Source organism: Eptatretus burgeri, chromosome 17 (assembly GCF_056783735.1).
Source record: "Eptatretus burgeri isolate ZD-2024b chromosome 17, Ebu_testis_v1, whole genome shotgun sequence".
NCBI lineage: Eukaryota > Metazoa > Chordata > Myxini > Myxiniformes > Myxinidae > Eptatretus > Eptatretus burgeri.
In genome coordinates, this window is record NC_140977.1 from 26,771,825 (window position 1) to 26,797,238 (window position 25,414).

The 25,414-nt window shown below is 39.9% G+C and overlaps 2 protein-coding genes across 2 annotated transcripts in view; both read right to left on the reverse strand.

The window, feature by feature from the left end:
• Positions 1–5,868: 5,868 nt before the first annotated feature.
• Positions 5,869–24,164, reverse strand: LOC147009598 (uncharacterized). Its single transcript, XM_085862440.1, has 2 exons — positions 19,952–24,164; positions 5,869–11,401 (listed from the first exon to the last, which is right to left on the reverse strand). Exons 1-2 carry the CDS (start codon positions 20,523–20,525, stop codon positions 10,038–10,040), a joined length of 1,938 nt encoding a protein of 645 aa, XP_085718566.1. The 5' UTR covers positions 20,526–24,164; the 3' UTR covers positions 5,869–10,037.
• The window catches only part of LOC147009599 (uncharacterized), a 28,318-nt gene continuing 21,848 nt past the window's right edge, over positions 18,945–25,414 (reverse strand). The window contains exon 6 of the mRNA XM_085862455.1: positions 18,945–19,633. Coding sequence (XP_085718581.1) covers positions 19,302–19,633 — 332 coding nt within the window. The 3' untranslated portion in view covers positions 18,945–19,301. The remainder of the gene's footprint in view (positions 19,634–25,414) is intronic.

Here is a 25,414-nt window from a genome sequence, read left to right on the forward strand (position 1 = left end):
TAGTTGATACTGTGGTTGAAAACTCGACTTTGTGAAAATTATTAAATTATCATAATCTAAAAAGTTGTGAGTCAGGAGCATCTTCAAAAGTAAGCAGGTTTTTCTGCATCCACTTGAACTAACTATGAGACATCTGAATGAATTTGGAAGATTTTTATGATTGTTTAATTTTACCTTATTTTCCCAAATGTGTAAAAAATCATTCATTTATATATTTGGAAAACAGGTTATTTAATTTATTGTTGGCTTTTTTAGAAACTCGATATTTTATCCTAAGTTCAGGTTTAATTTCAAGACAATCCATTATTTTATTTATGCAATAACTTGTGTTGATATTTCCCTGAAAATCACATCCATTAATAATATATAACAACAATCCTTTGAACATTTCTTGAATACGTTCAGTTTCTTCCCTTGTAAGGAAAGGTGTGTTATCACCCTCATACTTTACATTCATTTCTCTAATCAATCTTGTAAAGTAATTCATTTTTGGTGTAAATCTAAAAGAATTATTTTCCTTTTTAAATTTTTTATTCTCATTAATTAGAAGATAATCACAAAATATACATTATTTATAGGCTTTTGACTCTGTGTTTAATCCCCGTCTTTCACACGAAGGATAATTCTCAAATTTGTCATATGGAGAATCAGGGAAGTGTAGCATATTTATAAAGTAAAACTTCACTTAAACTAAAGTTCATCTTCAGAATCATCTATAAAAGTATCATAATCTTCAAAATCTTCAGTTGTATATTGACTCATATTTAATTAGTAGAAACAACATTACCATTGATATCTATATACTTTTTTTTCATTACCAGATTCAACGACAACATTTTTTAAATTAAAGGTAATTTTAAAATGATACTTAACTACTATTGAACGGAATGTCATTTCACCTGATATATTAACATCCTTTATTTCATCAGGATTTACATCTTTAGGGTTGTTGAAAAAAATGCAAATTTCTCCTTGCATATTACAGATGGTCTTATCTTTTCTTTCTGAAGCTTCATCCATAAGGTTTTTATTTTTTGATACTTTTTCTTGTTTCAATGCTTTTTCTAGTTTTGAATATATTACCTGAAGGAGAGGAGAAACTTTTGTTAGAGATCCATTAATTGATGTTCTTACAGGTATACTAAAAGCCCTTCCACTGAAGGAAATTGAAGAACTCATCTTATCCACCATAATTGTTTTTATCCAATAGTTGTTATATTTATCTTTGTTCAATTTACATCCTTGACATATTTCTCAGTATCTTTTACAAATGAAGAGATTGATTGAAACTTGTATTTTGTGTCTTGAAACATTGTATTTATTAAGTGAAAAAGTTGGAGGATAAAATGGTTTTAAGCACAGATCCACCTATAAATTAAACGAAATTTTCATCAAGAAAATTTTAGTTTAAGCAAAGTTTTATGATATAAATATGGTGAATACAACTACTGCGATGTTTGTAATCATGAATATAAACATTATAGAAAACTCCTTCGAACCTACAAACACACATTTAATCTATTTCATCAAATATCTCCTCTTGAGTTGGAAAGAAAACATTGTGATATCTGCTCAAAGGTGTTTTGAAGAGTCGTTATAAGAATCACTTTCAATCACAAAAACACAAGAAAAATTATTTTAAAGTAAAGGGAGACAATTATATTGAAAACACTGATGGGGCATTTAAAGGGAATATAAAAATAAGGATTTTTCTATTTGGAGAACCCGGTCCATCATCAATAGCTGAATCAATTGAAATAGTGAAACCTCATGTTGAAAAAGTTTTTAAAAAGACATTAAAGAAATGAAAACTTCAAAGTATTATATGGGAGTGAAAATGAATATGAAAAGACAAGATGAAGAACAAACTCCTTCTATGAGAACAGATCTTCATTTAAAACATCATTTCAAGATTTTTTGAATAGTGGGGTTTATGAAGAACTATCAAGACAAGAGGAGGATGTTGATAATACAGTGGTAGGAAGTGGATTTAATATTTCAAACATCATCTTTTTAGATATACACATTCTAAAATCAAACCCTCTTAAAGCTTCTTCTTATATTGAATTACCAAAAGAAATAAAACTAAAGAAGGCAGTTGTTAATATTAAGAACAATGATAATAAATGTTTTCTCTGGTCTGTTCTTGCTCACTTACATCCACCAAATTGTAATTCAGAAAGAGTAAAACAATATATGAAATATGAGAATACCTTGGACATTAAAGATTTTAAATTCCCAATGCCACTAACAGATATTCCTAAATTTGAGAAAAAGAATAATCTTTCTATTAATGTATATGGATTAACGGATACAAACAAAGTTCAAATATTAAAAAATTCAAACAACTATAAAAACGAAGAAACACACATTGATCTTTTATTATTTTAGTGTTGAAAAGAATTCACATTACACATACATCAATAATTTATCAAGATTAATCTCTTCTCAGGTATTCAGAACAGCAAACAAAATATATCCTTGTAAGCGATGTCTTAATTCTTTTCATACAAAAGAACGATTAGAACAACATTCAAAATATTGTAGTAATCATAAATCAGCTGTAATTACAATGCCTAAACCTGGTGAAAAGATTTCTTTTGAAGATTATAATAAATCTATCATGCACCCATTTGTGATATACACTGATTTTGAATGTATCCTAAAAAAGATAAATACTGCTTCTCCTAATCCAAAAGAATCATACACAAATAAATATCAAAAACATATTCCTTGTGGTTTCTGTTATTATATCAAATCATCTGTTGAAGAAAAGTAGAATAAACTTGAACCTTATTGTGGAAAAAAAGCTTCACAAGAGTTTGTAAAACGATTAGAAAAGGATTATATCAGACTAACTAAATTAATGAAAAAAACAAATGAACCGATGAAATTAACCGAAGAAGAAAAATTAGAATTTAGAAAGAACAATATCTGTCATATTTTTGAGGAGGAAATTGAGGAGTGTAAAGTTAGGGATCATTGTCATCTTACTGGTAAATATAGAGGTCCCGCTCATTCCTGTTGTAATCTTAATTATAAACTTCCTTCTTTTATTCCAGTCTTTCTTCACAACAGCGCCAACTATGATACACATCTATTTATAAATGAACTTTCTAAAACACCATGGAATATTTCTGCCATAACAAACACAAGTCAAAAAGTATATTTCATTTACAAAAATGATATTCACAAAACCTTTAACTCGTATTAGGTTTCTAGATTCTTCCAAGTTTATGGGAACACCACTAGCCTACCTAGCATCAAATCTAAGCTCCACGGGCTCTTTTCCAAATCTTAATTCATCCTTTCCAAAAGAGGAAATTCTATCTAAAGAGGAAATTAATGAAGAAATTCTAAATGAAGATGAAATTCTCATTATAAAGAAAATTCAAACAATGAAAGAAATTCTTACTAAAGAGGAAATTCTGATTAAAGATGAAATTCTGATTAAAGAGGGAATTCTAACTGGAGAGGAAATTCAAACAAGGAATGAAATTCAAAGTAAAGAGAAAATTCTTACAAGTAAAGGAGATAAGGGAATAATAATCTTACAAGTAAGGGAATAATAACATCTTTATCCTTATGATTATATGGATTCATTTATGAGATTTAAAGAAACACAACTTCCTTCAAAAGAAAGTTTCTATAATAACCTTTATGAAGAAGAGATAAGTGATAAGGAAAATAAACACACACAAGAAATTTGTAAAATATTTAAGATAAAGAACCTTGGAGAATATCATGATTTGTAACTAAAAACAGATGTTTTATTGTTAGCTGATGTGTTTGGAGCTTTTAGATCACTCTGTCATAATAAAAATTGTTATGGATTAGATCCTGCCCACTATTTCACAGCTCCTGGTTTAGCTTGGACTGCAATGTTGAAAATGACAAAACAAGATATAGATTTAATCAGTGATGTAGATATGCTTTTGATGATTGAGAAGTCTGAGAGGTGGAATATCACAGGTATGTTCAAAAAGATATGCTAAAGCAAATAATAAATATCTTCCAAATTATGATAGTGAAAAAGATAGTAATTATTTGATGTATTTTGATGCTAATAATTTGTATGGATGGGCAATGTCTCAATCTCTGCCTTATGGTAAATTAGAGTGGGTGGAAGAAAGGATTATGAAAAGGCTTTGATGAATATTGTTATTTCTTCTCAAGAGGAATTGAATGAGGAAGAAGAAGGTTATTATTTTGAAGTTGATTTGAGGTACCCGAGGGATCTTCATAATAAGCATAAAGACCTTCCTTTTGCATGCGAGAAAGAAACCCCAAAGAAAGAATGGTTAAGTGATTATCATAAAAGTTTTAATATTAAAGGCAAATCAACAGAAAAGTTATTAACAACATTCTATGATAAAGAGGGATATGTTTTGCATCAGAGAAGCTTGAAACAGTTTTTGAGAGAAGGATTGAGAGTAGCTAAAATTCATAGAGTTTTAAAATTTAAACAAAGTCCTTGGTGAAAAAGTATATTAAATTCAATACAGATATGAGAACAAATACAAAATTAAAATTTGAAGGGGAATTCTATAAATTGATGAATAATGCTGTCTTTGGAAAGACAATGGAGAATGTTAGAAACAGGCAAAACATTAGATTTGCAACATCTTGGAAAGAAGCTTCGAGATTGATAAATAAACCAAGTTTTAAGAGAGAAGAGGTTTTTTTCAGAGAACTTTTCTGCTATTCATATGGAAAAGGAAAGTATTGTAATGGATAAACCAACTTATATTGGAACAGCAGTTCTTGATTTATCAAAGATATTGATGTATGATTATTTGTATAATGACTTAAAGAAAGAGTATGGTGAAAATGTTTCATTGTTGTATATGGACACTGATAGTTTTATCCTAGATGTAAAAACTGATGATGTTTATAAGGATATGAAGAAAAATATTGTAGTATATGATAAGTAATTTTAGTCAGAAGAGTGAGTAATTTTCAAAAAAGAATGAAAACGTTATTGGTAAGTTTCAGGATAAGTTGGGTGGAAAAGTAATGAGTGAGTTTATTGGATTGAGAGCAAAGGCATATGCTTATAAGTATGGTAATCAGATGGATAAGAGGTTAAAGGGAATAAAGAAATATGTAATAAAGAAATCAATAACTTTTAAAAATTATTATAATTGTGTGATGAATAAGAAAGAAGAATACAGGAAAATGAATACAATAAGAAGTTATAAACATAAGATATATAGTGAAGAAGTAAATAAAAAGGCATTAGGAGCCTTTGATGATAAGAGATTTATTTTAGATAATGGAATAGATTGTGTTCCATATGGATATTGTATGATAGAGTGTATAAAATAGATTGTGTTTTAACGATGGTAAGATGGGTTCGGGTTTTTTAAGGGCTACCGCCGCATTTTTTCACGATATATAAATGGTCAAACCAAGTATTAATAAAACGAAAGAGTGGAGAAAATCTCAGTCTTGGTATATAAATGGAAAACATTATGAATGTGAAAAATATCAAATAAGTCTTATTGAAAAAATAACTAAAACAAAGGTAAATAAAACAAACAAGTGAATCAATTTAAAAACTAGTAAGTTCGAGGATGTAAAGAAAAAAAAATATCCTTGAATGGACTGAAAACTTTGATGGTTATCAATTGAACAATGGAAAAACAATTTACTATAATCTCAAAATGATATGTGGCTCAGGAGGTGGTCAAACAAGAGCATTAAGAGAAGTTTATCATTTCATAATAACACAAAAGGGGTATCTTAAAAAAAATAAAGATTCAAATGTTTTGTTTTTAAATATTTTAGATGGGGATTATTGTGCAAAGAAAATTAAACTATTGAAGGAATTTGAGAATGAACAAATCTTTATAGGTTCAATGAGTGAGCTAAACAATATGCATTGGTTATTTGAAAAAGAGTGCCCCGAGGCTTACATGTTTCAGATATTTCTTTGGAATCACTTTTAACAAATCACATTACTACTTTACTACTTGAACAAATCTTTATCTTATTGCATTGGTTATTTTAAAAAAAGTGCCCCTTGGTTAAAAGGGGAGACAAATAAATATACCTTGGGATAAAAAGGGGGTTTATTTTTAGGGAAAAAAATATGAATCGCTGAAAATCCCCCATTCACTAACATGGGGGAAAGTGAGCCAGAATCAGTAACTTTACCCTACTGATGGGGTGCCCCATTTAACATCCTTCCGAGGGACTTTAAAACAGTTGAAATGTATTAATTCCGAAGGACTCTTTATTTCAGATAGAACACAGCAGTTGAAATGGAAATATTCACCAACATTGATCAATGATTATTTTTCCTTTTGAAATCCTTGAAATTAAGGCAGCTGGGTGGGGAAGGAAAAGAGACACATAAGAAAGGGGTCGAGAACGTCCATTCTATCCGGGAGACAAAGCGAACATTGTTCATCCTTTCTGTTGCAGTTTCTTCCGCATCCATTTTTTTCTGCTTCCAGACATTTTTCTTCTGTTAAATGGTGATACATCTGTTCTACGATTATTCCTGTTAAAGAGTTTGGATGTTGTCGGTAGGCACGTTATCGGTCGATAGCTTTTGAGGCTGTTTTGATTTTTCAGATATTGAGAATGAGGATGGTGTTTCCTTCTCTGTGCCATTTGTCCACTGCCTTTGCTCCACAGATAAGTTTATTACATGCCTGAGCTAATTGCTTGTGGAGAACATCTCATTGACTTGGTAATCCATCCATGCCAAGGCCTTGAAAATTTGGCATTTTTGAAAGTTGTTTTCAGATTCTTTTTCTTCTTCATCGATTTTCATTTGAACCATTTCCTTTTTTCTTTTCAAGCTTTCAATCCATTCATCCTTCTTGAAGTTTCCTTTTCATTCTTCATAAACTCCTTTTTCTCGAGTTTCTTTTTTCTCCTGGACGATTTTCCTTTTTTTTTCTCAAGATAATTTATTTGGGTTACTTTTGAACAAGTGTTGCTGTTTTATTATTTTGTTTGCTCCGTTGTAGTTTGTCACCTCCACGACCAATGGTGCGCAGTTTATGGTTTCACCGCTCATTCATTGTTTGTCTATGAGCAGGATATCTGAAAAAGTTACGGACAGGTTCGGACAAAATTTGCTGGACAGGTTGCCTGTGTGTGACAAGGACAAATCGATTATATTTTGGTGAAGATCCCGATGCAATAGTTTTTTGAAAGTGAATCTTCACCATTGAGAGATAGGGCCAAAAACGATATATGGCATGACATCTCAAAATGTTGTGGATGAGTAGGGTAGGTGATGAGAACAAGCCGATTAGATGTTGATTGAGGTCTGTATCCGGATCCAGCCCATCAATGGGATACAAAACGTAAACTGTTCAGCCTGGTACTCTACAAAGTGCCATTGTAATTATTAGCCCACATTTGCGAAGCGAAAAGCAGGGTTATTTGATCGGTCCTGTACGTGCATGTCTGCATTTTGTTATTCCCTTTTCTCTGGAACTGCTCGTTGGATTGACACCATATGTGCGAGTACTCATGTAGAATGTTTTAATGATAATGACGTCATAGGTCATATGGTGTGGCAGCCAGGTTGGACAGAAGGAGAAACGTTGGACCTCTGCATCTACAAAACTGCTCCATGGAAAAAAAAAAAAACTTGAAACTTAGCACCTGCCAAGTCCTCCCAATGGGAAACAAGTGACTTTTTTCATGATGTCATAGGTGCCTTCATTATGACATCATAAATGCATAGGTAGAATGCTACATCCAATCAGTATGAAAGTTTTTGAGGTTCAAGGGATAAATTGGTCAACATAATTTTTTTTAAATGACATTGATCATGTGGTTTAGCAGCGATATACATATACACACACACTGGATGTATATTTTTTTTAAACATCAAAAACCTTTTCCAAAACGGCTGAACAGATTGAGGTGAAACTTTACAGGTATGATGGCCTATCTATCCATGAGGAACAAAGAGCTCCCCACCTATGATGTCATCAGCCACATGGTTTTGCAGCTATATTGGATTTACCCAAAAACCTTTAAAAATCTACTTCTCCAGAATGGCTGGACAGATTGAGTGGAAGCTTCACACACATGTTCTCCAATCATTGGGGATACCAGGGTGTTCATGAATAATTGATGTCACACGGTTTAGCAACCATATTGGATTGAAGAAAAATGTTTTTAAAATTCTCTCTTGAACCGCTGCATCAATCGACGAGAATCTTCAAAATTATAATCTCGTAGTGATGGGGAATATGTTTTAAATTTCAACCTGATCAGATGCATGGTCTGGCAGCCAGAATTATTTAATTTTGTGTTGTTTTTTATTTTAAATAAGGCTCACTTGGCTGCGCATGGATTTGTTTGAGGGTAGAGAAGTAGCAGTTGAAACCTAAGTCCTATCCTGGTTGCTCCTGATGACTCCCTCTTTGCTTGTTGAGATGCCTTCTGATGACTCCAATGCAGTACCTTTTTTATTTGGTCTTCCATTTGATTTGAATTCAATTTTTTTTAAAACCCTTTTTTAATTCAATTGAATAAGGAGGATGCAATGAGTCAGGTGTCCAACCAAGCAGACACCTAATTAATTTGTCTTTGTTGCATCAAAGCAGGACGTCTTGGTACATGCTCCTCACTGCCGGCAGTTATAAAGTGGCAGTTCCAGTGTTAAGAGCATACATCGAAAACCACTCAATCGAGGAAATTGAAACTTTACCACATGTTACATGACCATTTGATATTGCACATATTACTTGGATGACGCATGCCCCCTCAGAACTTACATGATGAATTAAACAAAGCCTAATGCCGAGAGACAATGTCACTTCCTCGTATTCAAAGTTAGAATCATTGTAATCGCTTCAGCCTTTATTGTGCTCAGCTGGTGAACAAAAAGCGAAGAAGAATAAGTACAATTTGGTCGTTGTGAAAACACTTGGGAAAGAGAATAAAAGCTACTTTGTTAAGGGTTATTAATGTACTCTATATAGCAGACTTTTCAAAGAATAATTTGTATACATTTACCTGAGAATAGACATTTACCTGAGAAGTGTAGATCCATGTAATTACAAATTTGCTGCCAAAAGAGTTGGCTCGCACCAAGTCCTTCGCACGACCGCACAGGGTAAGTATTCTACGAATACCATCTAGTTCCTTCAAGTTATTTGATCGATTTGTTGTTAGCCCATATCCTGCGCAGTGGAAGACAGTGTTTTGCAATCACTTTTGTGTGTGTGTGTGTGTGTGTGTGTGTGTGTGTCTGTCCGTCTGTCCGGGCCGTAACTATTTTTTACTATTTGAGCTTTTGTCATAAAATTTTCAACAAAGCTTTATTATGAGAATATGGAGAAGACAAATTAATAATTTGGTTGAAATAATTTCATTATTATTATTGTTCGATCCGTAGTTGGCCTTTTTATCCATATTCGCCTCTATTATTAAAAAATAATAATAATAATAATAATAATTCTCAGCAACCACTTCGCCAATTGACACATTTTCAGGGTAGGAGCGAATCCCATGGAGAATATTTTAGTTATATTATGATGTCATAGATCATGTGATATGGCAGCCATCTTGAATTAAACGCAAAACATTAAAGCATTATATCTCTGAAACCCCTGATCGGACATAATTTGAAACTTGGCACATCTCATTCAACTTCCAATGGGGAATAGAGGATTGCAAGGAAGATGTCATTGGTGAAGTGGTAGACCAGCCATAAATGTTTTAATCTAAATCCTTGTTTACCATTGAGATTCAGTGTGTATGTCCAGGCCGTAACGTTTTTACCAATTGAGCTTTTGTCATCAAATATTCAACAAACCTTTATTAATAGACTATGGAGACCACAATGAATAAAATGTACAATTTTTTAACTGTCGTTTTCTTCAAGTTTAGTTTGAGTACAAAGCAGACACAGATGCTTTCTAGTTTTCTATTTGATTCATGGTGTGGGCCCCAGTGTTTCCAGTGTGTAGATATTTGAAAGTATTTAAACTGTGATGAACAAATGAATGATTTACCACACACACTACAAATGTACTGCTTTTCCGAGCTATCGATCCTCATGTATCTTTGAAGGATTGATGCCCAAACGAATGATTTATCGCACACGCTACAATTGTATGGCTTTTCCCCGTGTGGATCTTGGTGTGGCTTTTAAGGTCTGATGCAAAAGTGAATGATTTATCACACTGACTACACCTGAACAGCTTTTCCTGAATGTGGATCTTCATGTGAGTTTTAAGGGTCGATGCCCAAATGAATGATTCATCGCATGTGCGACACTTGTAAGGTCTTTCCCCCGTGTGGATCCTGGTATGGGTTTTAAGACATGATGCCTGACCAAATGATTTATTGCACACACTGCACTTATAGGGTCGTTCCCCTGTATGCATCTGCGTGTGAATTCTAAGCTGTGATGCCCGAATGAATGATTTATCACACATGCTGCACGTGTATGGCTTTTCCAGCGTATGGATCCTCATGTGTGTTTGAAGGTTTGATTCCCAAATGAATGATTTATCACACACACTACAATTGTATGGCTTTTCCTCTGTGTGCATCTGTGAGTGACATCTAAGCTGTGATGCCCAAATGAATGATTTACCACACACGCTGCACGTGTATGCCTTTTCCAGTGTATGGATCCTCATGTGCCTTTGAAGGTTTGATTCCCAAATGAATGATAGATCACACACACTACAATTATATGGCCTTTCCCTCGTGTGTATCCATGTGTGTCTTTTAAGTTTTGATGCAAAAGTGAATGATTTATCACACAGACTACACTTGAATGGTGTTTCCTGAATGTGGATCCTCATGTGAGTTTTTAACGTTGATTCCCAAATGAATGATTCATCACACATGCTGCATGCGTAAGGTCTTTCCCCTGTGTGGATCCTGGTGTGGATTTTAAGGTGGGACCCTCGACCAAATGATTTATCACACACACTGCACTTATAGGGTCGTTCCCCTGTATGTGTCTTTGTATGCCTTTTAAGGCTCGATGCTTGATTGAATGATTTTTCACACACACTGCACGTGTATGGCTTTCCCCTTGTATGCGTCTGCATATGACTTTTAAGCCTTGATGCTCGAATGAATGATTTATCACAAGCGCTGCATTTGTAGGGCCTATCCACTACATTCGTCTGCGTGTGACTTTTAAGGTAGGATGCTCGAATCAATGATTTATCACACTTACTTCTCTTGTATGGTCGGTCCTCTGTATGCATCCGTGTGTGACGTGTGTAGCGGGTTTTAACATCAGTTCCATAAGGGCAATGAGTACAATTGTATTTAAGATCAATGGACACTGCACGGTGACGCTGCTCATGTCGCTGCTCATGTCGCTGCAAAACAGCCTCAGAAGTGAAGCTCCGACTACACCTGGAACAGGGAAACCTCCTGAAGATCCCAGATATCCCTGTGAAGAACGTTCACACAAAGACATGGTTTCTCAATGTTTCTCACAAGAATGTATGGACAGCTTCAAAGCAATAGAAAAACAAGTAAAAAATATATAAAATGTCATAGTTCCTGTTGTTTTAGTCATTTTCCTGGATGGAATTAAAGGAGTAGCTTAAATTAATGCGCAACTAAAATGGCTGCCAGTCTACCAGTCGGCCATCTTTGATCAGATCGCAAAATAAAGTGAGGGGCACGTGTATGCCCACATGTACTGTGGTTTTGCCAAGTTTGAACAAAATCGGACCATGCATGTCTGAGAAATGGTTTGGAACACATTTAAGTAACAAAATGGCCACCAGTCAGACACCTTGGATCTGATCTCGAAAACAAATGATGTGCTTATGTTAGGCATCATTCCTTATCCGTGTGCCAAGTTTGAATAACATCGGTAAATGCATGTCCAATAAATGGTTGAGGACGTGTTCAACATCGGGTTTTTTTTACAACTAAAATGGCCGCCAGTCGGCCATCTTGGATCTGATCTCAAAAAAAATGACGCGCTTATGTAAGCAGTCATTCCTTATCTGTGTGCCAAGTTTGAACATGGGTGAATGCATGTCCAAGAAATGGTTGAGGATGTGTTCAACATTGGGTGTTTTTTTTTTACAACAAAATGGCCACCAGTCAGACATCCTGGACCTGATCTCGAAACAAAATGATTTGCATATGTAAACAACTATTCCTTATCTGTGAGCCAAGTTTGAACAAGATCAGTCAAAGTATGTCTGAGAAATGGCTTAGGACGTGTTCGATACCGGGTTTTTTATTTTACAACTAAAATGGCTGCCAGTCTACCAGTCAGCCATCTTTGATCAGATCGCAAAATAAAGTGAGGTGTACGTGGATGCATCATCGACTGTGCTTGTGCCAAATGTAAACAAAATCGGACCATGCATGTCTGAGAAATGGTTGGGGACACATTTAAGGAATAAAATTGGTGCCAGTCAGTCATCTGGAAATATGATCTCAAAAAACAATGACGTGCATATGTAATAGTCCAAGAGCATTAGGGTTTAACCTGGACATTTTTGGTAACAAGCTGATTTTTTCAGGAAAGGTCCAGGAATGTGTGTGAAATAACATACTAAAAGTCCTCATGAATCCTCCTTGAGCGTTTTCCGCAATCCAAAATGGCGTCCAAAATGGCCGCCATTTCCTGTTTTTCTCATAACTTTGCAAGTAGGTTTACCTATAACACATTTTAAATGTCTACACATATGTTTTGAAGTATAAGGAACTCAATACAATACATATCGGAAGATTTTGAAACACACAAAAACGAATAAAACCGCTTAAACTCTTTCAGAAATCCAAAATGGCGTCTGAAATTGCTGCCGTTTCTGGTTTTACACCAAGGTACTTCAACACGCACTTTAAATGTCTTAATATATGTTTTGCGACTCAATGAAATGAATCATATACTTATTGGGAATTTTTCAAAAACACGCATTTACCAATAAAAACACTTGAGCTCATCCTGAAATTCAAAATGGCGCCCGAAATGCCCCTTTTCCTGTTGTTGTTTTCTCATAACTCTGCAACTAAGTAACCCAATAAAGCACACTAAAATGTCTTTATATATGTTATGGGAGTCAAGGAATCTAGATAAATTCTTATTCGCAGATTTGAAACACGCATATCTATACCAATAAAACTACTTGAACTAGTCCCAAAATCCAAAATGGCGCCAAAGATGGTTGCAATTTCCTGTTTTTCTCATGACCCTGTGACTAAGTTACCTCAATATGCACTTTAAATCTCTAAATATATTATGTCTTGAGAAATAAGGAACTCATTCAGATACTTTGAAGTACAAAGGAAACAATAAAACCGCTGAAGTTCTTTCTGAAATTCAAATGGTGCTCAAAATGTCCGCCACTTATCAACACACTGCTGTTTTAGCCTGTTTCAAGAGGCAAAGACATTCAAAACAAGATCATGCTAGAGATTCAAACCTCAAAAGTTTCAGATGAATCTTTACCTTACGCATGCACACACCTAGTTGCATCAGTCATTGTCTTCATCGTCGGATGCTGTATCTTCAATGTTGATGTCCTCTGAAGTTGGGGTAATATCATCGTCGGCATCTATAAGAGTTGGTGCTGTATTGTTGCAATTGAGACCACTGCATTTACTGCACATTGAGGTACAAAAGAGCCCAAGTTTCTTGCAGCTACATGTCATGCTTCTGCAACCATCTGGTTTACACCCACACGCCACCATGTTCAGCAAAGTGTCGGGTGCAACAGCAATGTCTGTTTCTACCGGGGTAAGAGTCCCGTCCTGAAATCGCCAGCCCCATTCTGTTGGAGATAAGGAGTTACCCATCCATTCCTGGACGGTAAGATAGGCGCGATATGAATGTTGCTTTGCTGCAGCACTAGTTGGAGGTAGACTTTCTAGCTGAAAGGATGAACTCAGGGAACTGCGACCGATTGCCCGTTTGTATGCGATGTGACGGTAGTCATCAAGAGATTCAAAACTGCTGGCTCCATAAAGCTTAAGACTGAAGCCTTCCCCAGCTTTTTCCACCTCGTCATGGGTGCTTCCACTGTTTGTGAAGGTATCCAGCAAGTCGTAGTCCCGCTTCTTGTGCACCATGTTGAAAGCTTTACGCTTGCCCTGACGATAGATCGCAGAGACCGTGTCACATCCCGTCACAGCATGAAGAAACATCAAGTGATTTCTTGTGTCCCCTATGGCATGCTGAATCTCATGAATGTTGAAGACCGTGACAGGATTACTGCGGCATAGCATGTACACATCTGTGGAAGAGGTTGCCCGAGCAACTAGCATTACCAGTAAGTCTGTGTCCGTACCAACGACAGCAACTGGCACATGTTCTGACTCTGCCAGTGCTAGTGCTGTGGAGACAATCAGGGTGTCGGCGTCTGCTTCTGCCTGGACTTTTGGAAGAACTCAAGAGGTCTTATTGGTACTTGCGTGCTTCAGCATCTCTTAAGATGTATTCTAATGAGTTCCTCATACTTCAAAACATATATGTAGACATTTAAAGTGTGTTTTGGGGAAACCTGCTTGCAAAGTTATGAGAAAAACAGAAGAGGCGGCCATTTTGGACGCCATCTTGGATTGCGGAAAACGCTCAAGGAAGATTTATGAGGACTTTTAGCATGTTATTCTAGACATATTCCTGGACCTATCCTGAAAAAATCAGCTTGTTACCAAAAATGTCCAGGTTAGGGCCTATTTTGACCTAATGCTCTTGGACTATAAGCCATCATTCATTATCTGGTAGTTTGAAGAAGAATGGTAAATGCATGTCCGAGAAATGGTTGAGGATGTGTTCAACACTGGGTTGTGTTTTTTACAACTAAAATGGCTGCCAGTTGGCCATCTTAAATGCATCGTGAAACAAAATGATGTGCATATGTATACCATCATTTGTTGTCTTTGTGCCGATTACAAATAAAATCGGTCTATACATGTCCGATATATGGTTACGGATGTATGCACGCACACACACACACACACACACACACACACACACACACACACACACACACACACACACACACACACACACACACACACACACACACACACACACACACACACACACACACACACACACACACACACACGAAAATCGAGACCGAATTCATAAGTCCACATTTCAGACCAAGTCGAACAGGGGCTAATTAAAACATGGTGATATGAGAAGCGCACTCTTCGACGTCAAGATATGCCTCTGCCTACATCATTACATCATTATACATACTTGTACCAAGTTGTATTTAAATTCCTGAACCCAGATTAAAAATATTAAATAATTCTGGCTTTCAAAACATGTGTCCAATCAGGATGAAATAGTGACCAACGGTGTCTGCAGATGTCCTCCTGCAGTTGGATTGCTTTTTATTTTTTTATTAGGAGGTTCGTGGCAGGATTTGCACCCCGGCTACCGTAAAACCCTTCACTCCGCAAAACACAAAAACGTAAAGAAATCTGAAAAACCACTCCATGGCATTCCCTCCTTTGCAGCTTCCCTTCGCAGGGCACCTCACCGGATGACGGGATTGGGGCAAAGCCTTCAGGACCCCCACTCTGATTATAGGAGGAAAACCACAGGGTAACCTTCCCGGGTCAGATTGCAGTAGTGTGTTTCAGGGTGGTGCTGAGGTGTCGTCCACCAGACGGCAGTCTCCTTGGGTTAACCTGAGGCGGTCCCTCGGGTGGGTGCCTGGAATGTCCTATCCTTAAGAGAGGATGATCACTTGCCTCTGTTATCATCTGAGCTCACGCGTTTGAACATCGGTATTGCAGCACTCTCTGAGGTTCGGAAACCGGATTGTAGCAAGATCATGGCAGGTGGTTCCACCTATAATTGGTCTGGTCGCTCTGATGGATACCATGCCCAAGGAGTTGCTGTAGCTGTGTCCAATAAGCTGATTCCAATGATAATTGAGATAACACTGGTCAATGAGCATATTATGAGACGAAGGATTTGTCAGCCCTTGGGTGTCGTTTCCCTAGTCTCTGTATATGCTCCGACTGAGGCAAGTGATCTCACTGTGAATAACGCAATCAATGCCACACTTGAGTCTGTGGTTTGTCAGTGCCCCAAGCGAGATACTCTTGCAGTCTTGGGGGAATTTATTGCATCGACTGGCACTGATAGGGGTGGTGATGAGACATGTGTTGGTCCCTATGGGTCTGGAACTGTGATCCAGAATAGCACTAAGTTCCTTGACTTTGCAAGAAGTCATGGACTTAGAGTGGCTGGTTCATGGTTTCAGTGCTCACAGGCTCATCGCTGGATGTGGTATTCCAACGCTGGTGGTGTGGCAAAGGAGATTGACCATTTCCTCATTGATGGTCGCTGGAGGATGATCCAGAACTGCAGGGTCTACCGGAGTGCTCAGTTCCTCAATACTGACCACAGGCTTGTGGTAGTAACTCTGAAGTTGCAGCTTAAATCCAGGAGAATGGCACCATCCCAGCTGAGGCTGAATGTTGGCAAGCTCAAGGATGAGAGCGTAGCTGAGGAGCTTGCGAACAGGCTGAGTAGAAATTTGGGAGGTCTGGGTGCTTTGGGAGATCCTGAAGAGTTGGGGAGTGCCTTCAAGACCACCATCCTTGATTTTGCCGATGGGTGTCGTGGAACTCACCGAAAGGCAAAGAACAATTTTGTCTTTCAAGGGACACTGGATACCATTGACCAAATTCGCAGGGCCAGGTTTAATGGCAGAGCTGAGCTGTTCAGCGAGTTGAGGCATAGAACTGTACCTGCGCTGAGGGTAGACAAGGAGACTTATGTGTGAGGAATCTGTGAGGGTGTCGAGCATCACCTATGGTCAAGTGATTCTCGTTCTGCTTAAACTAGGTTCCCACTGTCGTGGGATCCGTTACGAATGCCACGATTGGCCATTCGTCGCTGATCATGGAATTTCTCTGAAATTTCAGGTTTGGTTACAAGGTGATGCGAGTCGATATGTTCTGATACGATTTGTTGCGCTCGGATGCAATCTGTTCACGATTTGTCAATTTCAGGTGTCACGATCTGTCACGGTCTGATCTTCCATTCAGATACCATCACATATGTTCCGAAAGGATTGTTTCGATTGAGTCCACGATTGGGTCTCGATCTGACATGATCGGGTTTCCCGAATTGGGACGATCTGGTACGTGCGGATACGTTCCGATACGTTCATCAAGAACCGATGCACTCCGTTACGAAAGGATACAATTGTGGTCGCGATGTCTTTCATGATCATGATCGAGGGTGATCACGATTTGAGCTATGACTGGACCCCGATGGGTATATATACAGCCCGATTGACCATGGACTTTATTGTTTCTTGAACTTTTACAGAGTGAACACTACAACCCTCAACCATTGATGATGGCAGGAGTTGCGGATGATGACAACGAAGCATTTGCAGTATTACTGTATACTTACATTATCGCCAGAGAGGAAGAAGACGAGCAGCAGACAGACCAGCTACAATCCCAACCACAAAGGGCAAGGAGAGCTGCAGTCAGGCAGTTCTGGGTGCGACCATGGCTCAGAGAGGAGAGGAGACAACAGCTTGGTCAGTTCTCCAGCCTCCTGGACACCCATTTGAGGCTGGAGGATCCAGTAGCGTTCCAAAACTACACAAGGTTAACACCACAGCTCTTCGATGAAGTCTTGCAGAAGGTGGCCCCAGCAAACGAGAGGGAAGTCACCAGTTTCAGGCAACCCCTCTCACCTGGACTGAAACTGGCAGTGACACTGAGTCACTGAGGCACCTCACAACTGGAGACAACTATCGGTCCCTTGCGTATGCCTTTAGGTGTGGAGTGTCCAGCATCTCAGAGATGGTTCCAGAAGTGTGCCAGGCAATTGTGCAAGTGTACGAAGATGAAGTGTTCAGCCTACCTGTGACCCCTGAAGCCTGGAGAGCCATAGCTAACCAGTTTGAGCAAAGATGGACCATCCCCCATGCCATTGGGTCCCTGGATGGCAAACACATTGCTATCAAGAAGCCACCATGCACTGGCAGCTTGTACTACAATTCCAAGGGCTTCTTTTCGATACCACTCCTGGCCCTGGTGGATGCAGATTACAAGTTTGTGTGGATCGAGCTTGGTGGAAAAGGACACATGTGAGATGCTCAGATATTTGGCGACTCGGAGCTGTTCAGCGGCCTGGAAGAGGATGCCCTAGGACTCCCCCCACCCTGCCCTCTGACTGCAAGCCCTGATGACCATCAAGACATGCCCTTCTTCATCCTAGGGGATGACGCCTTCGCACTCAGGAACTACCTCATGAAGCCATACGGCAGAAGAGGGATGTCCAGGGAGGAGAGGATTTTCAACTACAGACTCTCAAGGGGGAAGGAGAGTGGTGGAAAATGCCTTTGAGATCCTGGCCAATAGATTCAGGTGTCTTCTCAGGACTCGAGAGCAGAAACCAAATACTGTGAAGGATATGGTGGAGGCGGCAGTGGTTCTGCACCACCTACTGAGGCTGAGGCATCCAGGCATTGCAGCACAAGAGGCAGACCATGAGAATGAAAACCACAATGTCATCCCAGGGGCATGGAGGGACCAAGTGGACTGGCTAGATGTGGATCAACCTCCTGCACCTAGCAATTCAGCTACAGCAGAGGCGAAGCATCAGAGGGAACTCCTGAACGCCTTCTTCAACTCACCACAAGGTGCGGTCGCATGGCAGAACAGGATGGCCGGGCTGCATGACGCGGAAGGTGGAGAGGATGATATATGACATTTTGACTTTTGTTTATGAAAAAAAAAACCCGGAGGAAATGGACTTTCCCAAATCGAAGACCTATGCATACGACAATTCAAAACTTGCCTAAATTGTGGTTAAATCGTGTGACAGAGTAGAAAACTTTGTCACAAAAGGAGAATTTGCTTGTTATGAGCAAATTTTCCTTTTGTCACAAAGTTTTCAAATTTCTCTTTTATTGATGTGTTGAAATGAGTCTCTATACCATTCAGTATAACATGAAATAAATATTCATGCAGACAAGTAAGTTAACGACTTTCGTTTTATTTTATTTTTTATTTTCTATTTCTTTTATTTTTTGTTCTCATAACATATTGTTCTATTGAGAGGAAGTGAGTGGCCTTAAAGATGGCCATTAAGGAGTGTCTGTTTCTTGGGGGACTTCTACCACAAGGAGTCTCTACTGGTCGTCCAGGGGGTCTTCCCGTTCCTGGTACAGGTCTGTGTCATCATCCTTAGCAAGTGGATCAGGGGTGTTGAGCTGCGAGGAGAGGTTGAAACTGCCGGCATCTGGTGTACTGGGTCCCAGCAGCCTGACGAAGGAGTGTCCTAGCTGAGGCTTATTGGTTTGTGGGCAGGTCATCGGGAGCGTGGGGAACTGTCACTGGACGTAGCTACGGTCCTGACCACCCCAGATACTGGGTGGAGGTCCTATAGGGCGAGGTGGCCACTGGGAGGGTTGAGGCTGCCACATGGCCTGCTGGAACTGCTGCTGGAACTGGATGGGGGCCTGCTGGTCTTGGCTTGGTGGTGGCTGCGTCTGGCTATGCTCAGCTGCCCGTTGAGCCCTGTGTAGCTCCTGCATGATGTTTGCCTCAGCATCCCTCCTGATCTCCCCAGGCAACTTGGACAGGATCTCCTCCACATACTTTCCAAAGTAGGAGCTGCCATAGGCAGCAGTACTTCTGGACATGAATTCAACCAGCAGTTCTTCTGAAAGAGAACAAGCAAGGGATATTGTTACCGGGATGGCCAAAAAGATTATTTTTAGTGGGATTAAAATTATATTTAGTGGGACGAAAAATTATTTTAGTCCCACTAAAATTATTTCTAGTCCCACTAAAAAATTTTAGTCCGACTAAAAATATTTTAAGTCCCACTAAATATAATCTTTTTGACCCTCCCGCTACACCAAAGAGGGAGCCTTTTCTTTTTTAGGAATGTTATTATTTCTAGTAATTATTTCTCATAGAATATCTTAATGTGAAATTAAATGAAACTGCAATTGTTATTAGGAGAGATAATACTTACTCAGTTCTCCAGAGGTCATCCTATCCTCACTGCCCCGTCTGGAGCCGACCAACCCTGGCTGGGAGGCTGGTGGTGAGGCTGCTGGGAGTGATGGTGTTGGAACCCTGCTGGTGGAAGAGGCAACTACTGAGTTTTGGTTGGTGGAAGGTGTGAGTTCAGTGCCACTGGCACTTGCTGCTGCTGCTGCTGCAAAGGAGGCCACATTTCTGGCATCCACCGTCTCAATGTGAGGGATCAAAAAAGAGAACTTATCCCATACCCACTTCTCTGTGCTGTTCATGTCAGTAATTGCATCTCCTCCTGACCCACTCTTCTTGGCACGTTTCTTCAGCCGGCCCATCATGGTCCTCATGCTTGAGTACCATATTTTTAGCTGCTCTACAGTACTACTCATCTTGGCAGCATGTGCAGCCCAGAGATTCTCCTTCTGGGTAACATCCTTGAACCCCGAAAGGCGTTTGCTGAACAGGACCTCATTTCTCATGAGGAACTCAATGATTTCCTCCTTTTGCTGTTCAGAGAAGGCAGTGACTGTTTTTTTTTCTCTTTGCTTTCTCGGAGGGGTAGCTCTCATCTGTCTCCTCTGGTGCCGGCTCTGGCTGGACTGGCTCAGGCTCCGGGGGTGGGACAGCCTTGCCCTTTCCCTTCTTACCTCTGGTACCCTTGAGTGGCATCTCTCAAAGGCTCTAAAAATTACTAGCAAAGGCAGGTTACTAAGAAGTGCTCTCTTCAAGAGTAGATTGCTGAATGAGACGCATTAAATCTTGTCCGGTATATATATGGGCACGAGAACTTGTAACAGATCGTGAGCGTTCATGTAAAAACGTAACGACTCGTATTAACTCGCATCTTCTCGTATCAACTCCTATCTGCTCATGAGTCATTCGTGTCAGGTCTTGAGCAATGGGACCCGACAGAGCGTGACAGATCATGGGAGATCACAACACATCTCAACAGAGCGTGGTGTTTGTCTTGTCTAAGATTGATTCCGATCACCACGATTTGGAAGCACGATTAGATGCGATCTGTCGCGCTTTGTTACGATGCAATACGATCTGATACGATGATCCCGATTGACAATTGATCATGTTGATCGTAAAAAAAATTGAACCGTTCAAATATTTTCTACCATTAACACGATTGCCACGACTGACCTCAAGATCTGATAAGATCTGATAGGATCACCACGATTAGTCCACGATTAAGACCACGATTTCAATCGTGCCACGCATCGTGATAGTAGGAACACACTTTTACAAGGGAATTTGTGCATTGTGTTCCTCCAAGCCCATCCCTTGGTGTACTGAATTTAGAGTGGAGGGTGGTGGGCTCTTTACAGAGGAGTCCAAAGTGAAGGCCTGCTGGACTGGTTACTTTGAGTGGCTGTACCAGGCTGATACACTCGCTGTTGAGTTGGATGTGAGGGGTGCTGCTGTCTCTATTGCTGACCCTCCAATCAATTGTGTTCCACCTACGTTTGTGAAAAGACAGGCTGCGTTGAAGCAGTTAAAATGGGGTAAAGCTCCTGGGATTTGTGGCATCCATGCTGAACTTCTCAAGGCTGGTGGAAATGCTGCACTCATGTCGTTGCATGCAGTTCTGTGCTCTGCCTGGAACACAGGCATCATCCCAACTGACTGAAAGAGGGGCCTTGTCGTCCCTCTCTGGAAAGGGAAGGGTGATCATCAGGACTGCAACAACTACCAAGGGGTGACACTGCTCTCAGTGCCGGGCAAGGGCTTTGCTCGGATAATTCCTGATAGTGTTCGCCACCATCTGCTTGAGCACCAGTGCCCAGAGCAGTCAGGCTTTACACAAAAGAGGTCAACGATTGACCGTATCCTTGCTCTTCAGGTCCTCACCGAACGCAGACGAGACTTTCGGCAGGGGCTGCTTGCAGCCTATGTTGATCTCTGTAAAGCGTTCGATTCAGTGAATCGGGATGTCCTCTGGAGGATTCTTGGTCTTCGTGGGGTGCCACCAAAACTGATCGATCTGATCTCTGAACTATACTCTGGGACTGAGAGTGATACTCTGATACACAAAGACAGGTAGTAGATAAAAAATAGAAACACCAACAGAATGGCTGTTGGGCCACCACGTACATTCAGGACAGCATGAATACGACACGGCATGGACTCAACAAGGGGCTGGAACTGTTCTGCGGGAATGTGGCACCATTCATCCACAAGGAAGTCCTCCAATTCACGGCGGTTTGATGGAGGCGGAAACCATAATCTGAGGCACTTCTCGGCAGTGACATCGTGTGCTGTTGGAGTCAGACACTCGGGGCCGGAGAGCTCCCTGGGCTGTCGCCACACGTGTGCACATCTACTGGTTGAGACCATGGTGAAGGACAACTCATTAAACCAGATCACATTCCTCCATTGCTCAGCAGTCCATTGTCTAAGCTCTTTGTACCACTGGATCCGCAAACGTGCGTTGCCAGGTGTTATGAGTGGTTTGTGCCGAGCAACCGGATATGGTATCACGTCTTGCGAAGTTCTTCTCTTCTGGACCGTTTCAGATGATACAGGATGGTCATGACCCACATTGAACTCCGCACAAAGTTTGTCCACCATTGCTCTTCTGCTTTGGCTCATAGTCAGGACTAATGCCTGTGCATCACGCTTGTGGAGTATGCGTTTCCACCTACTGTTGCCCTTCGATGATGACATCTTTCCTTCTTTTTCTCAGGCTGACATCACCATTGAGAGAGTTCTTTGTAGCTCGTTAGCAATTTCCTCAGCCTTTGTCACTGAAGCGCATGCTAAACGCACACCAACAATTACAACCCGTTCAAAATCACTGAGGTCTCCTTGCAGCCAGCCATGCTTTTAACAACAGAATAGAGGAGGTGAATCTGGGTCAAGGTCAAGGTCAAGGTCACCGAAAAACCGAAATTCTTATTTTCACAATAACATTCCCTAAAATGGTCGTATCGACTTCAATCCAAATCCAAAATGTGCATCTTCCAATTCTGCATTCAACCATATGTCTCATTGGGGTGTCACACCAACACCCTTCTTAGCGGTCGGGGGTCGAATGTCAGGGGGGTCGGGTCAAAAATTTCAAATTGCGATAAAAACGCCATTTTAAGTCCGATTGACTTCCAAGTTATGATCATGACCAAACTAAGTGCTATAACTCATTAAACAGCGGCACTATCGACTTATAAGAACCAAATTGATTTCCAGGTTTTTGTTTTTTCAGAGATCATGGAGATATGACTAAGTTATTCCAGCAATTCCTTGATCAACGAGCAATTTCATTTGTTTGTTTGTGTACAGGATATCTCAAAAAGTTGTGGACGGATCCGGATGAAATTCTGTGGACAGGTTCAGAGTGTGACAAGGACAAACTGATTAGATTTTGGTGAAGATCCGAATCCGAATCTGAATATGATAATTATTCAATTTTTAAAGTGATTCTTCACCATTAATAGATAGGGCCAAAAACGATATATAGCATGATATCTCAAAAAGTTGTGGACGGATTCAGATGAAACCTGGGGGACACGTTGGGTGTGGGAAAAGAAAGAATTGATTCATTTTTGGTGAAGATCCGAATAAGAATCTGGATATGAGAATTATTTAATTTTTAAAGTGATTCTTCACCTTGAGAGATCGGGCCAAAAACGATATATAGCATGATAGCTCAAATATGTATTGGGCTAGATATGTTCTTGTGGATCGGGCATTACATGGCAGAGGTATGTGCTCTACTGAGTGCCCTTATAGTTTCATTCGTATTTATTTTAGATAGCCTTATGGGCAATGGGTTTATGGGTCAATATGCATTGCATGGGTTTTAGGTCGGTTTTTCTGCCCCTTCTTTACTTATTTTGCTTTGCTGCACACACGAGCCTTTCTTCACGCAAGCATGCAGACCATAACAAATAATAGTCATTAGCATATGTGCACCAAAACCATTCAAATCACATGCCATTACCCAATGGGCATTAAACCTCGGTCATAACCATACTCAAAGCCCAACGCTTCAACCTTTCACACACCAACGGGACTCCTTTTGTATAATCACACACCATCAAACCACAACTCAAGCTCACTTACATTCGCCACTGTGACCACAACCATGACCACCACCACACCAGAACTCACCACTACGCTCACTGCTATGCTGATGCTGCACTCACTAAACCATGGTCACCGACATTCAAAAATGGTAACAAGGGGAAGTACCCTAACTCTACGGAAACAAATACACCCCCACCCCCCCTTCCAACCCATCCCCCTCCTTCCCCCATGGTGGTTCCATGCAACCAATTTACCTGTCCACCTACACGTTGGTGCTTCATCAAATTTGGGCCGAGCCCTCAATGTTCATATCTGTGCCAACAATATTGTGGTTGGCAGTGTGGCTCTACCTGCAGGTCCACCCACCTGCTTATCTCACACATAGCACCCCCAGGGCACTGAGGCCACTACCGAGCTTACCAGCTCTCTATTCCGAATTATGGGGGGAGCTCTCTCCGGCCAACCCCCCTCCACCCCGATGCCCTCCCTCACTGGCTATTGGCACTTTCCTGGGTACCTGGGCTCATAAATTTGCCATGCCTGTTTGGGCTCACGTCCTTCCGGCAAAAAAAGGGTATTTTTAAAAATAAAACCTGTATTTCTTCCAAAATGAGAATAAAGCTTCAAAAAGGAAAATAAAGGGAGATTAAACAGCCAAATTTATCATTTATTTTCTAGAGGGGAAAATAAACTACAATAGAAGGTAATTAATGAATATATCAAAGTATTGTGACAAGTCAGGGAGTGAGTTGGTAATCTTAATCCAAGATTGGCAATGTGAAAAACAGATATTTTCTTGCAATGTAATTAATTACAAGTTAAATGTCCTATTTATGTAAAAATAATAACACAATCATTCATCCATGAGCCAATACTTTACATGTAAAAAGTCCCTCCAAAACAGGATTACAAACACAACACTTATTCTGCTTATCAAACTGTACTTTCCCTAAAATTAAAATAATATAAGGATGTGTAATGAATGGATTATCTGCTCTTGTCTGTCCTGATCCACGCACCTGTTACGATCTTCCCGTGTTCCCCTCTCTCCAGTACCCTCCTCTATTTTGCTGTTCCCAAAACCTCAATCACTTCCTACACTATCCATTGGGACCATACTCTGTGCAGAGCGTTGGTGCTGCCTAAGCAGTCTCTTTGGCTATTGGGCACAATCCTGGCTGGACAGGTCGCCACTCCGACACAGGATACCAGCGAGCTGGCACTCATTTTGCCAACCTCGGAAGGATGACAGGCAGAGTCAACCCCACCTGATATTAATTCAACAGCTAAGTGGGATTTGAATTCAGGATCCTATGATCCCAAGCCCACCACTTTAACCATTAAGCCAACACCAGGCATAGATTGCTTGTTGAGCTGCCTCAACAAGCAACCAAGTGCCAATCCATTGTTCTTTGTCACCTCTTTC